Source organism: Neodiprion pinetum, chromosome 1 (genome assembly GCF_021155775.2).
Source record: "Neodiprion pinetum isolate iyNeoPine1 chromosome 1, iyNeoPine1.2, whole genome shotgun sequence".
NCBI classification, from domain to species: domain Eukaryota; kingdom Metazoa; phylum Arthropoda; class Insecta; order Hymenoptera; family Diprionidae; genus Neodiprion; species Neodiprion pinetum.
The window spans coordinates 37,377,800-37,394,851 of NC_060232.1; the positions used below are offsets into that span (position 1 = coordinate 37,377,800).

Genomic DNA, 17,052 nt, shown 5'->3' on the forward strand with positions numbered 1-17,052 from the left:
AAAGATTTTTTGCCCAAAAAAAAAGTAAGGCTAACCCCTTTCCTTTTTTGACGAAAATTTTCGCGATTTTGAAAAGTGCTGGAATAAGTTCTTTGTGGCACTATTCTGACGTCATTTTTCGAGAGAAATCGATTGGGCGCAGTCCGAACAAGATGCGATCAACGCACCAAAAGTTAGAGCCAAAAAACGAAAGTCTCTGTTTCGTCATTTTTTTGCTGCTGATCTTTCCTGCGTATCTTTTTGGCCGTTGGTCCTACGCTCTTTCTGGTGCGTTTTCTGCGTTCCTGGGGGTCCAATTAGTCGAGAGAGGGTCATACAGATCGATTCTGGGATGAAAGATTTTTTGCCCAAAAAAAAAGTAAGGCTAACCCCTTTCCTTTTTTGACGAAAATTTTCGCGATTTTGAAAAGTGCTGGAATAAGTTCTTTGTGGCACTATTCTGACGTCATTTTTCGAGAGAAATCGATTGGGCGCAGTCCGAACAAGATGCGATCAACGCACCAAAAGTTAGAGCCAAAAAACGAAAGTCTCTGTTTCGTCATTTTTTTTGCTGCTGATCTTTCCTGCGTATCTTTTTGGCCGTTGGTCCTACGCTCTTTCTGGTGCGTTTTCTGCGTTCCTGGGGGTCCAATTAGTCGAGAGAGGGTCATACAGATCGATTCTGGGATGAAAGATTTTTTGCCCAAAAAAAAAGTAAGGCTAACCCCATTCCTTTTTTGACGAAAATTTTCGCGATTTTGAAAAGTGCTGGAATAAGTTCTTTGTGGCACTATTCTGACGTCATTTTTCGAGAGAAATCGATTGGGCGCAGTCCGAACAAGATGCGATCAACGCACCAAAAGTTAGAGCCAAAAAACGAAAGTCTCTGTTTCGTAATTTTTTTGCTGCTGATCTTTCCTGCGTATCTTTTTGGCCGTTGGTCCTACGCTCTTTCTGGTGCGTTTTCTGCGGTCCTGGGGGTCCAATTAGTCGAGAGAGGGTCATACAGATCGATTCTGGGATGAAAGATTTTTTGCCCAAAAAAAAAGTAAGGCTAACCCCTTTCCTTTTTTGACGAAAATTTTCGCGATTTTGAAAAGTGCTGGAATAAGTTCTTTGTGGCACTATTCTGACGTCATTTTTCGAGAGAAATCGATTGGGCGCAGTCCGAACAAGATGCGATCAACGCACCAAAAGTTAGAGCCAAAAAACGAAAGTCTCTGTTTCGTCATTTTTTTGCTGCTGATCTTTCCTGCGTATCTTTTTGGCCGTTGGTCCTACGCTCTTTCTGGTGCGTTTTCTGCGTTCCTGGGGGTCCAATTAGTCGAGAGAGGGTCATACAGATCGATTCTGGGATGAAAGATTTTTTGCCCAAAAAAAAAGTAAGGCTAACCCCTTTCCTTTTTTGACGAAAATTTTCGCGATTTTGAAAAGTGCTGGAATAAGTTCTTTGTGGCACTATTCTGACGTCATTTTTCGAGAGAAATCGATTGGGCGCAGTCCGAACAAGATGCGATCAACGCACCAAAAGTTAGAGCCAAAAAACGAAAGTCTTTGTTTCGTCATTTTTTTTGCTGCTGATCTTTCCTGCGTATCTTTTTGGCCGTTGGTCCTACGCTCTTTCTGGTGCGTTTTCTGCGTTCCTGGGGGTCCAATTAGTCGAGAGAGGGTCATACAGATCGATTCTGGGATGAAAGATTTTTTGCCCAAAAAAAAAGTAAGGCTAACCCCTTTCCTTTTTTGACGAAAATTTTCGCGATTCTGAAAAGTGCTGGAATAAGTTCTTTGTGGCGCTATTCTGACGTCATTTTTCGAGAGAAATCGATTGGGCGCAGTCCGAACAAGATGCGATCAACGCACCAAAAGTTAGAGCCAAAAAACGAAAGTCTCTGTTTCGTCATTTTTTTTGCTGCTGATCTTTCCTGCGTATCTTTTTGGCCGTTGGTCCTACGCTCTTTCTGGTGCGTTTTCTGCGTTCCTGGGGGTCCAATTAGTCGAGAGAGGGTCATACAGATCGATTCTGGGATGAAAGATTTTTTGCCCAAAAAAAAAGTAAGGCTAACCCCTTTCCTTTTTTGACGAAAATTTTCGCGATTCTGAAAAGTGCTGGAATAAGTTCTTTGTGGCGCTATTCTGACGTCATTTTTCGAGAGAAATCGATTGGGCGCAGTCCGAACAAGATGCGATCAACGCACCAAAAGTTAGAGCCAAAAAACGAAAGTCTCTGTTTCGTCATTTTTTTTGCTGCTGATCTTTCCTGCGTATCTTTTTGGCCGTTGGTCCTACGCTCTTTCTGGTGCGTTTTCTGCGGTCCTGGGGGTCCAATTAGTCGAGAGAGGGTCATACAGATCGATTCTGGGATGAAAGATTTTTTGCCCAAAAAAAAAGTAAGGCTAACCCCTTTCCTTTTTTGACGAAAATTTTCGCGATTTTGAAAAGTGCTGGAATAAGTTCTTTGTGGCACTATTCTGACGTCATTTTTCGAGAGAAATCGATTGGGCGCAGTCCGAACAAGATGCGATCAACGCACCAAAAGTTAGAGCCAAAAAACGAAAGTCTCTGTTTCGTCATTTTTTTGCTGCTGATCTTTCCTGCGTATCTTTTTGGCCGTTGGTCCTACGCTCTTTCTGGTGCGTTTTCTGCGTTCCTGGGGGTCCAATTAGTCGAGAGAGGGTCATACAGATCGATTCTGGGATGAAAGATTTTTTGCCCAAAAAAAAAGTAAGGCTAACCCCTTTCCTTTTTTGACGAAAATTTTCGCGATTTTGAAAAGTGCTGGAATAAGTTCTTTGTGGCACTATTCTGACGTCATTTTTCGAGAGAAATCGATTGGGCGCAGTCCGAACAAGATGCGATCAACGCACCAAAAGTTAGAGCCAAAAAACGAAAGTCTTTGTTTCGTCATTTTTTTTGCTGCTGATCTTTCCTGCGTATCTTTTTGGCCGTTGGTCCTACGCTCTTTCTGGTGCGTTTTCTGCGTTCCTGGGGGTCCAATTAGTCGAGAGAGGGTCATACAGATCGATTCTGGGATGAAAGATTTTTTGCCCAAAAAAAAAGTAAGGCTAACCCCTTTCCTTTTTTGACGAAAATTTTCGCGATTCTGAAAAGTGCTGGAATAAGTTCTTTGTGGCGCTATTCTGACGTCATTTTTCGAGAGAAATCGATTGGGCGCAGTCCGAACAAGATGCGATCAACGCACCAAAAGTTAGAGCCAAAAAACGAAAGTCTCTGTTTCGTCATTTTTTTTGCTGCTGATCTTTCCTGCGTATCTTTTTGGCCGTTGGTCCTACGCTCTTTCTGGTGCGTTTTCTGCGTTCCTGGGGGTCCAATTAGTCGAGAGAGGGTCATACAGATCGATTCTGGGATGAAAGATTTTTTGCCCAAAAAAAAAGTAAGGCTAACCCCTTTCCTTTTTTGACGAAAATTTTCGCGATTCTGAAAAGTGCTGGAATAAGTTCTTTGTGGCGCTATTCTGACGTCATTTTTCGAGAGAAATCGATTGGGCGCAGTCCGAACAAGATGCGATCAACGCACCAAAAGTTAGAGCCAAAAAACGAAAGTCTCTGTTTCGTCATTTTTTTTGCTGCTGATCTTTCCTGCGTATCTTCTCTGTGAGAGACATTAAATTCTAGAAATAGGTCAATTTGGATACCCAATTTTCCTCGCAATTCTGAGTGAATAAAATTCAACTATATACATAATACAGTACCTACAAGACGACGCTTTCATAAAAAACTTGCTTGTAGTTTTGTACTCTTTATTAAAATCATACTGCAGCAGAATATAAATCTTACATAGATATGACGATGTGAGACACATGACACAAAATACTGCAATTCAATCAAAGCGACTTAGCATGGATTTCAGAAGGATAAATTATAGACGTAATTTACGTCAGAGATGTTTTCTTATTTACCAAGGATCATTATTGAATTAAAGGGGTAATTTACATTGCTTGCAAAATGTAAGCATTGCAGAATGGCTTGAAATCTTGTCTGCGATACAATGTACATACATAACATATAGCATATTTGAAACATATACATGAAGTTATCATGAAAATACAGCTAGCAAAAAAACATAATGCGCCTTGAATGATTAATATTGCATACGGATACATATCGAGATATATAAATTATTCTAAATATTCAGATCGCTTATAGCTATTATATTTAACTTTAATCTAAACGTAAACAATCCTGATTTCACAACCAGAGGAATGATTTCTGACCACATTTCCACCACCACAGTTCTTTCTCGTTTCTTTTTGTTTTTATTCTGTTTCAGAAAACTCTGTATAAATCAATGATTCCGTAATATTTCAGTAAATTGAGATGAATCTAGAAAATCTAGAAAAACATGTTCGAGTAATTAGCACAAGACGAATAAGCAATGCAAAAAGTTTCGTGAAAATTTTCAATGTGAAAAAGGAAGAACGAATTAATAATAAACTACACATGTACACATAAATACGTCATAGTGGAATTGTTTCTGAAAGTTTTGATAAATGATAGAATTTTACGTTTTCTAGCTTGTCAATTGTCGAACTGATTACCTATGTATTTCCGAATATTCATATAGCTTCGTTTCCGGACTTTCGGAAGTATGGTTGTTGCCCATGAAAGTCACCAAATGTTGCAACTGCTTCAGACTGTAATTCATTACTATATCTTCAGGATATTTACATTTGATCAATGAAAGTTGTTTATTTCATCAAGGTTTCAACTACTGGAATATATATATATATATATATATCCATATAATTTTTTACTTTCTCTATTTGAATCATATCAACGGGACATCAAACTGTCATTTTATTCGAGCGGGTTTGACGGAGTCTTTCTCACCATACTCAACAAGAATGAACATTCTCAGTACACAACGAGAGTGAAAATTTTGTAAAAAGTAATGCTTCACGAACTTGTCAACTCGTCCTAGCAAAATAAAACACAGAGAGCGAAAGCCACAATTCCGACTTTTGTTAGGAGAACAAATCTTTTTTTATGATAATAATACAAAATCCTTATCGGTGATCAATTTGGTAGATTATTCGGTTACACACCATTACTTAAGACCGAACTGCAGTTATTTTACAAAGGATGCAAAAATAGAAAAGTATTCTACGACTTGCGAAGAGTTAGATGGCCCCTTGATGATCCTTGTGTTTATAATTTTTTTAATTACAACTAACACAATAAAATTACGAATAACAATGAGAATGTTACAAACTAACATGCCATGTACTCCTGGGTAAGCACGCATTCATCTCAAGTTAATAAAGCAATTTATTCGAGATTAATTCAATAGAAACAGCTTGAATTTTCAACTACTGGCATGATGAGAGAGAGAAGAAGAAAAAAAAAAAATAAACGATTCAATAACTGCACATTTCGCGAGTCCGTCTTACGCATTTCAATTGGCCGGAGATCTGACACCCGTTATTATACGCACAAGTTACACTTCACACAAACGTATATATATATATATACAGTATTATACAGCCAAATCCACGAAGTAAAGCGAACATTATACGACGTCATTAAGCGTACATAACATTTATAATGCTCGACTATATAACTGACGAAACATGTTTGAAATTACGCGGACAATTAAACCGATCACCGCGTTAAATTAACCTGCGGCACCTGATACCAAATCCCAAATCGCTAAACAATCATCGCATACGTGCATGGTGATCTTTTTAGAACGAAACAAATCATGTATCTCTGATCTTCCCATGAATGTAATGTAATGTCGTGAGGATGCCTTTCGATCCTTGATATTACGCAGATTCTTACCTTCTGGCAGTGAATGGCTGAAGTGATACAATCGGAGGCGTCCGGGCGTACATCGCTATGAAAAGGACCCCCATAACCAGGATGAGGACCATCAGGGCCCGTCGCATTTTGCCGCTCGGCACACCGCCCACCATCATCCTTACTAACCTGGAACAAGGCGTAGAAATTTCGTATAACCTTCACACCCAAGTTTCGCAATGTGTTCTATTATATTAAACGTTTCGAAATCCTCAAGAAGCGAAAACTGTTTTAATCATGCGGCGCACCGTTCAACTCGCTTTGCTTTACCTATCGTGAACGTGAATTAGTTTACAGGGTTCTTTACCTGGAGGTCTGAGCTTGGACGGTTTGTGAATTGGTACACCACACCCAGCTGACCCATTTCGACCTTCCGCAGTAGGGCCTCGCACATAATTTCACAATAAAAGATTTTACGCCGACCATTCGTGGAGAGGTTGTAGCGTAGAGGGTAGTACGGTAACGAGAAGAAGGGATAAGAGCCACTCAATTTCCTGGACGTCGTTGAGTGTCCAAGTTATACAGGGACGGTATAACGGGTTAATAAAAGTCATTTTTTCAGATCTCATCAGTGAAGGAGGTCAAGAGTAAAACGAAATAATGAGGAAGACCAATTTTCCTCCTTGTTAGCATATCGCGAGGTAAGATGAACATGCTGTACGAGGGAACGGAACGTTTTCAGGACGGTGAAATAACGAGTAATGAGAGAAAATGGGGAAATAAGAATGAAATTTAAGAAAAAAAAAAAAAAAAAAGAGAGAGAGAAAGCAACAAACAAAAAACCTACGACGGCGAGAAGAAATAGATAATGGAAAATGAAGCTTTCGCATCCCGGATGCTCTGCAGGATGATTCAACGAAGAGAGACTTGCTACTGTAGGTTGTTGGCATGGGTTCATTACGAAGAAGAAACATGACCTACCGCATGCCAACCACGCGATAACGACGTTGCAGCTTCGCGTACAGTCTTTTCGTATATTATATACTTTGCTGTATATAATTATGTATCATATTACACAATAAACAGCATATACTACCATCGGTATATAATTCACAGGGAAAGCTGATTTAAAAATTCTCCAACGATTGTAGAACGAATCTGTTTGTTTTTACACGTCAAGCTCCGCGACGCCTGGTTGAAACTACATAAAAAAAAAAGAAAAAAATTGGCTGTACGAGAATTGTATTTAAAAAAAAAACTTGCGAAAATGGTGTAACCGAGAAAAATCACTGTACGTGAATTTGAAAAATGTTTGATTCTTACACAAGAATCGTATAGTTTGAAATGTTCAAGTACAGTCAATTAACAAGTCAAGATTCAGACTTTTTGATCTATGTAGGTTACGCAATTACCTTTTTCACAAAGCAATTATTACATCTAGGTTATAATATAGCATAGTTTTCGCTTGGTAGGAGAGAAGAAAGTTTTAACGATCGCTTTAAACGGGCTAACAAGACGATCGCAGGTTACGTAACGAGTTCAACTCTCGACAAATGAGGAGAAAAATATAGATTCGATAAATTAACGTTGTATAATTATTTCTACAAATAATTAAAACTAAAGGAACTAAATTTTCTGCTGCAGACTTTATCAAAGAAAGGTACGGAAGATGTAATGAAAATTTGATCCAATCACTTTCCGAACAAATGTCCTGCAATTGTTAGCAAATCGTTTCGCCAATTTGGTTCCAATTTTACCAGAGATGATCGAATAACCGTCGTAACCTTTTAAAGTCGATAAACGGATAAAACGGACGAAAAATCTCAACAGTAAAAATCACTGTTTTCCAGAAACAATACGTAAGAAAAAAAAAAAAAAAAAAATACCAACGTTTATAAATATTACCAATGTTTCCGAGACAGAGATTTCTTTTGCAGAGAGTTCGAAGCTGCGAGAAGAAATTGATGATTTTTCTTTTGAAATGACCATTTCTTCAGTTCTCATCAAACAAAAGAAAACCTCGATCGAGCGATCTATCACGGATTTAATTTCCTCCAGGGAGGTACAAAGAATTCGGTTTGTTTGGTGAATAATATCGTGCACAACGTGATTGCGTACGTTGAATCTACATCAGTTTCCCCATCATTAGTCAAAGTTAACTATGACACCAGTCGAGTCCCCTTGACCCAAAACGAATGCCGGAAGAGTTGGGCTGTGCTAGCGACAATAACGAATGCAATTATTTGAGAATTCGTCGGAATTTGTGCAGAGAGTATCGGAAAGCAAAGCAGATATTCATGGCGTAGATGTAACCTCGTGGAAAATCCACTAGATCATTTCCCAGTGACGTTCATACCTACTGTTAGGGGGTGAAACAACCGCGTCGACGTCACTGTGATAACTGGTGTATAGCGACGGAAGCAATTCCAAACCAGGGTTAAATATGCATGAACTAAGAAGATATAGATAGATGCACCTTACCGTCAATTACGTTATTTTTAGATCCCGCGCTTCGTTGCTCGAATTCTCGTTTCTTCTGACTAATTCAAACCCACCGATATGCCATAAGCAGTGAATCATGGTCTTACAGTAGACCCTCTCGGTATATTCCGTCCCGATTCCACCGTTCCCCTAACCTATAACCCAACTCAACTTATCGCCTATTCATCTAATCCGGCCATTAGAATACCGCGATATTACACAGCTTGACTTTACCGTGTTTTTATACAGTCTTCGTTCGGTTTCCTTCGCAGCGTATTACATAGCTTCGCGATCCTGTAACTTCACCGAAATCGCCTGTTCTTTTCACAGATTCAAAATTGCGGACTGATATTTCGCACTCGATCGATTGCCGTGAAACTAGCGAGTTTTCCATCGATTTTAAAAACCGAATCCGCCATTTCGAATTCCTATACATTCGTGAAACCCAACGACACGCTTCTCGCAAGGATAAAAAATGATTTTTGAAATATTAGGTTAGGCTTAATGCTATGTACACATAGGTGTCTACGGGAAGGTATATAATTTTGTAAATAAGGGTGGACTGGGAAAAGTAACGTTGAGAATGTTTTCCACGTGGCATTTCCAAAGCTTGCAAGTCACACGGCGATAATTTGACAGCGGTGAATCTCCCCGAGCGTGCTGCTTCTGCTTCGCTCAACCCCCCTTATCATCATCACCCCCCCCTGCAACCCCTCTGCTCGACAGGGTGAATTCCGGCACGGAAAAGTGGCCCCCGAAGCACACGCAGTCGTTGTTCGACTTCTATATCTATCTGGTACATAGGTAGATACATACATATACACACATATATATATATATATATATATTCGGGTTTTCAAAGAATTTCCGGCTCCCGTAGAAGTATACATCATTCAGGGTAGTACGTTCCTATTATAGCGTCCTTTCCCGCCAATTTCACCGTATGATCGTCAGTTGTTACAAATAGCGAAGCCAGGTTGGACCAATCTAATGTTTATGGTGGTTTGTAACGTTGACCTGACGGTTGCATTCGATATTTGAATGAAATATACCGAATACCGACATTGTTACTTATATTCGTATACAGATTTGGTGAAAGAAATTGTTCTCTCTCGAATTAACCGATTAGTAATCGTTTCTCTGTTGTTTGTGTATTCTTTATCTTTTGTTTTTTTTTTAAATTTATTATCTTGGTTTTTAATAGCTTTCGCCAGTTATATATGTCGGATCCTGCCTACACAGCGACCAACTTACATAATTTCACCGCTAATATTTTCGTACTTCCGCTGTATATGTTACAGCGGTATAATATACAACGTGAATTATTTATACTGATCACACTCAAGATTTAGTATTCTTGAGCAAACAATAAGATATATTTTTATGAAATTTTTTTCATCCCACACACACGCATATAACGACGATAAAGATAGCATTTGAAATGATTGCAAGATGATAATTGAATAACTAATAAATGTATAATATGATTCGTACAGGCTTTCAAAAAAATCACGGTCAAAAAACCTGATCGTACGAAATTTGAAATTCACTTTCAATTATACTCTGACCTTTGTGATCTTTACAAATTTTCGTTTTCACAAAAGAATTTTTATGCCTCGTCTTATACACGTCACATGTACGAAAAAGCTTGTATCCTGCACACGGTGCGCCTTTTATTTCGGACGGAAATTCGTACACGTTTGAGGTGTGTTATACGCGGTATGTGTGTGCGCGAGTGTGTGTGTGCAAAAGGTTTGCAGACATCAGCCAAAGATATAAAATGAATAAAACAGTATCTGACCACCCGCGTATATATCCGTACGTCAGGAATTATCCTCTGGGTAGAAAAACGAAACGGAAATGGCCAGACTGACGAAATAACCGACAGTGCTACGTATATACCTGCCGCATAAACGGTATTACCAAATATACCGGAAACTGACCGAAACTACCGTATTCGTAAGAAAAAAAAAAATGGGGGGAGACAAGAAAAGAAACAACTGGTAGGAAAATAAGTAGCTAAAAATTCGTGACTATCATACGAATGAAAATCATTACAGTAAATTCAAATACAATGAAGTTCGGAATTGAAAATTTCCTTCCGTTTAATTGAAGCGAAAAATTCATGTGCGTAAATTTTCTTTTGTTTTTTTCGTTTTCAACTTTTTTTAAAAATTGAAATCGCTCGATTCCAGACAGCAAAAATTCAACTATAGACATTTCAAGTGGTTCAGTAAAAAAATGTCTCAAATTTTGAATAAAACATGTTTCTTATTTCGGATTCAATTTCAAATGAAAATTCAGTTCAAACGTCAAAGCAATCGAAAAAAAAGCATCAATCCTTATCTCGAATGACGTTGACCAGCCTCGTTAACAATTCAATCGATGTTTACAATTCGACCTAGAATTTTACCCAGTATAAATATGAATATATATATATATATATATGTATATATATAGTAATATTTCAGTAGGTAAAAAATATTGAAATAAATAATTCTTTCTCCACCGATATAACGGAATTGGTGATAATTTACGTATATCCGGAGTGGATGTATATTATTATACATAAAATATACACGTGTCATCTCATGCGTCAAATTTTTCGTACCGTTTCAAGATTGGTTTATACTCAACGTCGGATCGGCCGATGGTATATAACTCGTAGCGTGAGTTTGACAGTCTTCGGAATAGCAACGTGCGCAGTTTCCAACTTGGTCTGACGTCAAATGGGCTGACGGGTAGAGCAAGAAGAAAATATAAACCGACGGAACAGAAGAAAGGTTTCACTTTCCAAATCGATGCTCGGCAGGTCGGTTGCCGCCTTCCGTTTTCATTTCTTCCTTTTGCACTTCCTCGTTACTTTTTTCGTCTTATTATTGTCACTATTATTATCTGTTTTTTAATTACCGGCACTTTTGTAAATCAATTTCTTTCTTTCACAATGTGACAAAGGACAGGCGCGTAACCGTACGGTTTATACCTGTTACAGCAAGGTTTTTAAACGAATTCTTCAACGCTTTATACGCGAAGCGAAATAACGGAATATCCGAACCCTCTGTGTTCCGCGGGGTGAATATCGAGAGAGTCTCGTGTGACACGCAAAAATTCGATTAGTCGAATGACACCGCGTAGTTTACATTAATATATCGAACCACCGTGTCCTCCTCGTGGCGTGTCGTCTTGTTTTACCCGACATTACATTCATGGGTAGGACGGAAAAAATTATCGTTACATGCCGATACGCACACAATACGCGTATAATACGCGTATAACCTAGGGCTGCAATTTTTTTAACGTTCGATCATACGCTGTACTCCGAGGAAATAATTATTATTTACAATCGATCTCTCTCACCGTTCGTTTCCCATTAAACTATGCATAAATCTTTACATTCTTATACAGGTACTCATATTATGGGGATTAATGAATATACATACGCACGGAACACACCCTGTACTAAATGCGAATGAAACAGCTCCTTTATTTTATAGATTTTTACAGACTTCTCGTTTGCGGAGTGTTAAATTATAACTGCATGACACGTATGAGCGAATAGGTATATATATATATATAAAGTAAAAAAATTATCTAGATGCAGACAAGCCACGCCTTGTACAGCTATAACATGTCCTTTAAATAGCCGCCAAAATGCCCAATACAATACACAAGTTCATACGATTATGTACCTGCAAAACTGTGCAAGCTTTTCCGTACATAAAGCTTGTATCGAAATTCAGTTCGAGCAGCTATGGAAATTGCGTTTCTTTTTTTTCTCTCTTTTAACATCGGTTGACAACAAGAGTCTGAGACTTGTATTTTCTTTTCAAATATAAATTGAATTTTAGCGTATAAAATTTTTCTACAATAATTACACATTCAACGAGCATGTTTTATATGTATATATATATATATATATATATAAATATAGATATATGTACGTTCCTGAGATTATTACGGTAATAAATAATGTTATCTATCGTTGCGCAGCCGGCGCTAAGTGCAGGCAAGAAAGTGCGGGAGGCTAAAACGTTAGAAGGTAACGTACGCAGCCGATACACATTGTGGGATGAAAAGAGATTTACGAGTAAAACGTAACGATTTTATGATTTTCGAGAATCGCTACGCGTGTCGTACACACGCCGGGTATTATTGACGTAAATACCAGGAGACGGTAGATAAACACCGAATCGAAAATGGAGTATATAAGGCGAAGTTATCGAGCGGTCAGGTGTGCCAGCTCAGTCCGTAGGCCATCCCCCAACCCCGCACAAGGCAGCTTTCACACGAAGTACCCTGATTCTATGCAACGCCCAATGGCGAGCCTAGATCGAATGGTATCTACCAATCCGGCCGAGTGCCTCGACAACCGGTTCGCGTCACCTATCCCGCACTACGTGATACACGCGATAAACCAGCAACAGCCCCTGAAACCCCTCGGAGCTTTCTCATCCCTTCACTTATTTTCGACCAAACTGGTTCGACGAAACGCCACGCGAACTCATCCGCCGAAAAACCGTTTAAACGATTCACGAACACTGGACGATCGATACGCGAATTAAAGGATTAAAGAGGTAAATACGAGACGAGGAATGACGTTTTTTTTTTTTTTTTTACTTTTTAATTATTTTTACGCGCTGAGGGAAATTTTTCATTTCTTTACGACAATCGAAAAATATAGTCCTAGGTAGTAAATTAAAATTAGGTTTCCAGCCGTTACCGAAAAGTCTGGTATTCGTTACCGTTCTTTCTCGTTACGATCAACGTTGCTGTAATTTCTTGCAACCGTTGCGAAAATTTAATGCTTGTGCAGGAATAAATTGACGTTAAAGCCTTGTTTAACTAAAAAAGTTAAGTAAAACGAACATACTGATTTTGCGTTGGAATAACCAAAAAAGGATCGACGATAGCGCAAAATGGTTAGGCGTACCTCGTTTTAAGGGATTCCAACGATATTCGAAGGGTTTTTTTAACGATACCAGTTTTGCTGAATTTTTCTAGTTACAGGAACGAGTGAAATTTTTCTCAGTGAATAATACAATAAACAGCAGTAATATAATAAACGGGTGTAGGCGATCTAAATTCATCCTGCGACATCACGAAATCGCGAAATTAAGGGCATGGAAATTCGCGGACGCGCGTGTCGCTTACATTATTACGATATATATGCCTGACCCAAAACGGCACGTTCTACTGTGACTGCCACCGCAGGCCGGTGAAACGCCGGCTTTACTACTAGCCCAGTTGGAGTTGTTATATTACGGTAACTTGTTAGCCGAGTTCTGTTGAAGAACGTGTGAAGGCTGAAACTTTTTAAATCGCCAAACTCGCCAAACGCCCGGAAAGAAATTCCTGAGTATTTTAAAGGATCAAATGAAAAAAAAAAAAAAGTTGTGACAGGTTTGGTCGGAAGAAATTGTTAAAAATCAAGCAAACGCCGTTTCGATGTTATTTTTTTCTGTACAAGGTTTACAGAAAAATATTACGCACAAAATTTGCACGGCGTGAAGTTTTCTCCAAAAATCTCGTGGAATTGTGTTAGTTTCGACGCTTAACTGCTGCATATGTATGGAGATATAATCGTATAAAGAGACCTAAGACATTTATTTTCGCCTTTTTCTTCTTTTCCTTTTGCTCTTCCTTTATACACTTGCACTTCGCTTATGGATATTGCGAACCGAACAGACTTGGTCTGGCTAACTGCCAGCATTGACTGACGCGTTGCCTCGTTGTATTGTCATTTATCGGCCACAGCAAAACAGAGACTCGATCATAAACGAATATCGAATGTAATGACCGGTTAGTCTTGGAGCGAATTCTCCCGGTCAGCTTGATTCGTTTTTTTTTTTTTTTTTTCACTTTTTTCCAAATTCTCGCCTCTCTTTATTCGGAATAAGAAGTTATTACGATATTATGATTACCCCGAAAGCGGAAAGTTGAAATTTCAGTAGATCCTGACGTTTTGAAATCTGAAGAATCACCTCCGACTATTTTAACATTAACATCTGAGTTTGCGATCAAATTTTTGACCGACGATATCTAAAACGAACAAATCACAAATATACCCGATTTAAAGCTGTTTAGGATTTTTAAAGAAATCGGCTGAACTGTTCCCGAGTTATTTTCGAAAATGTAGAAATACACTTTACTCTTCCACAATTTTAACTCAACTTGAAGCTTTGAGCCATCTCTCAGTTTTTTTTACAAGAAATAAAAATATTTCACTCTTCTTTTAAGGGCAGCAGATTTTTCTATACGTGTATATATATACACACACATACATACATAACGTATATAATAAATTTTTAAAAGTTATTCAACGTTAAAACTCTTCAACACTTTTTTTCTTACGATAGTTAATAACTCGAAAGTAGCGGATCGTTATATGTAACACATATCCTTCATTTTCTCTCTTTCTCCTTCTTCAGATTTTCTTTCTTTCTCATTTTCCCTTGTTAATTTTTTCTCCCTTCTTCTTCTCGACTTCTCCTTTTCTTTCCTAAGCAGACGTTAAAACATTATTCCGCCTCGTTGGCTTCTCCTCAACTCGGCATGCAGGACTACGGAATTAGGTTAGGCTGTGTGATAAAAACAGGGAGATACAATCCTATCTCTCTCTCTCTCTCTCTCTCTCTCTCTCTCTCTCTCTCTCTCTCTCTCTCTCTCTCTCTCTCTCTCTCTCTCTCTCTCTCTCTCTCTCTCTCTTCACCCGAAACACGAAGAAAACAATCGTCACAATGCTCAGGGCATTGGAAAAAAAGTCTACGGATTACTCCTAATTACAACGAAAATCGCGATATCCGCTTCCGAGACGTTTCCTTCGAATCAACAGCATATTTATGCGAGAGAAAAATTATTGTAGAACGGTAGCTAAAGATTCATTTTGCAAACAAATCCATGCATAAAACGGATTTAGAATTCTGCATTGTTTATACACTTTTCAGTCAGAACAATAATTAATTCGATTCCAAAATTCCCTGTCCTTTAATCAAGTTTTTCAGAAGATCGAAATTGCAATTTTTCAGATCACACCAAAATTTGACCAATAATGAACAAAGAAATTGAATCTCCTGGCCTAGTTTTGAATCGTCGATTCTTTTACCGTCTATTTTCATTTTTACTTTACATCACCTTCGGCGATGCGAGGAAAATATTTGTTTCGATCAAAAATTAATTTTTGTAATTCCAACGAATCTCTACCTTTTCGAACTACCAGATTCGAAAAAACAGGTCTTTAGAAAAATGTCACGATGATCTCAGAAGCGAGTGAATGAAAAAGTTTGAAACTTACAGGATTTTACAATCGGATGATGGACATGAAAAATTGTCGTGCCCCGTTAAATTAGAACTTCCGATTCTACCACAAATAAATCGATTATCAATGTTTTACCGACAAACACATACTTTTTCCTCCTTATTACTTTTCCAAAACAGACCATCATGTTTCACCGAAATTGCGTATTTTTATTATATTTTTTTTTTTAAATGCATAAATTTTCTGTTTCTCACAATTTTTTTTTTCCCCCAACTCTTCCTTCAAAACTTTTTTCATTTGGCCGCCAAGTCCTATCGGTTTCAGATTTTCAACTCGGTCATTTTCGAAATCATCGCGGAAGTTTCCCGTACAGATCGACAGACTCTTACCTTTTCGCGGTGGAAAAAAAAAACAAAAAAAGTTACGCAAAAAAAAAAAACATTTTTTCCGGCTTGTTTTTGTTCTTTTTTCTTTCTCGTAATCCTTTTTTGCCTACTTCGTCCTATACCGTTTCCCGTTTTAAGATAATCCTATTTGCGCATATTCTATACGTAGATGTATATACAGAGAATGGCTGTTCCGGGGTTTATTGTTCCAGGTTTGGCAAAAGGCCAGCTCTTGGTGCTGCAGTATTGCAAAGTAGTAGAGAAGGGGGTGGTTTGGGGGGGGATGGGGATGCAAACCCCTCGGGTTCGCGCTCGAAACTGCCATGTGTCGTCCCTGCACGTGTACATGCTCCGCTATTTTACTGTTTACCATTGTTCCTGCTACTGTAACGCGATTTCCATCGTCATTTTTACGACATTTTTAACCTATCAACGCCCACAGGCGTGTATAACGTCTATAACTGTGACAACTTTCTCGTAAAACGAGAATGACCTCGACAAAATTCCCGAAGGATAAATCCTTTATAGTCAGATTTTGTATCAAAATCTATACTTCGTATGATTTGTTCGTTCTTGACTTATTTTTTCTCTTACAATACGATCTGTGTAAATTCCTTCTTTTTTTTTTTTTTTACATACATGTACGCATACACAAGCATAAAAAGTAAAAAAAAAAAAAAACTTGTTCAAATACCGTATTTCTTGCAACGAAAATTGCTTTGCATTTACAAATAATAAGAATCAAGCTTGCGAGAATTTTTCTATAACTTTATCACGGCGGAAAAAAGATAAAAGTACAAAAATGCGTTGTACAAAAAAAAAAAAAAAAAAGGTAAGGATACAACAAGTATAAAATAGAAGTAAAATTCTCGAAAAAGCATCCATACCTTTAACTTTTTTATTTTTACTTTTTTAAATTGCACGTATTGCACGTGTTATCAATACTTAACAAGAATAACAAACTGCGTGGTTTCAATTTTCCGCGGAGAGACTCTTGAGCTTACAATAAGTTATTGAAAATCTGTTACTGCAGGCGAAGGGGCCGGCATGAGTAAAGCTTTGCTTTGTCGCTGTGCAAGCTCTCGAAGCTATAATAACTTCAACCGTAGATTGTCAAGGCACATGCCGACATGCGTGAATCAATTATTTTCAAGCAGTACAACGACATTTAAATATTCTCCTCCATCACCCGCTT

The 17,052-nt window shown here is 38.2% G+C and overlaps 1 protein-coding gene across 4 annotated transcripts in view; it reads right to left on the minus strand.

Moving 5' to 3' along the window:
- Positions 1 to 17,052, minus strand: part of fdl (fused lobes) — a 65,340-nt gene that overhangs the window by 9,712 nt on the left and 38,576 nt on the right. For 3 of the 4 annotated variants that reach the window (XM_046630333.2, XM_046630305.2, XM_046630323.2), the window contains 2 exons: positions 5,778 to 5,924; positions 4,535 to 4,630 (listed from right to left, as the gene is read on the minus strand). In XM_046630333.2, the coding sequence (XP_046486289.1) occupies positions 4,535 to 4,630; positions 5,778 to 5,924 (243 nt within the window). The remainder of the gene's footprint in view (positions 1 to 4,534; positions 4,631 to 5,777; positions 5,925 to 17,052) is intronic. The other variant, XM_046630342.2, reaches the window with a different exon arrangement.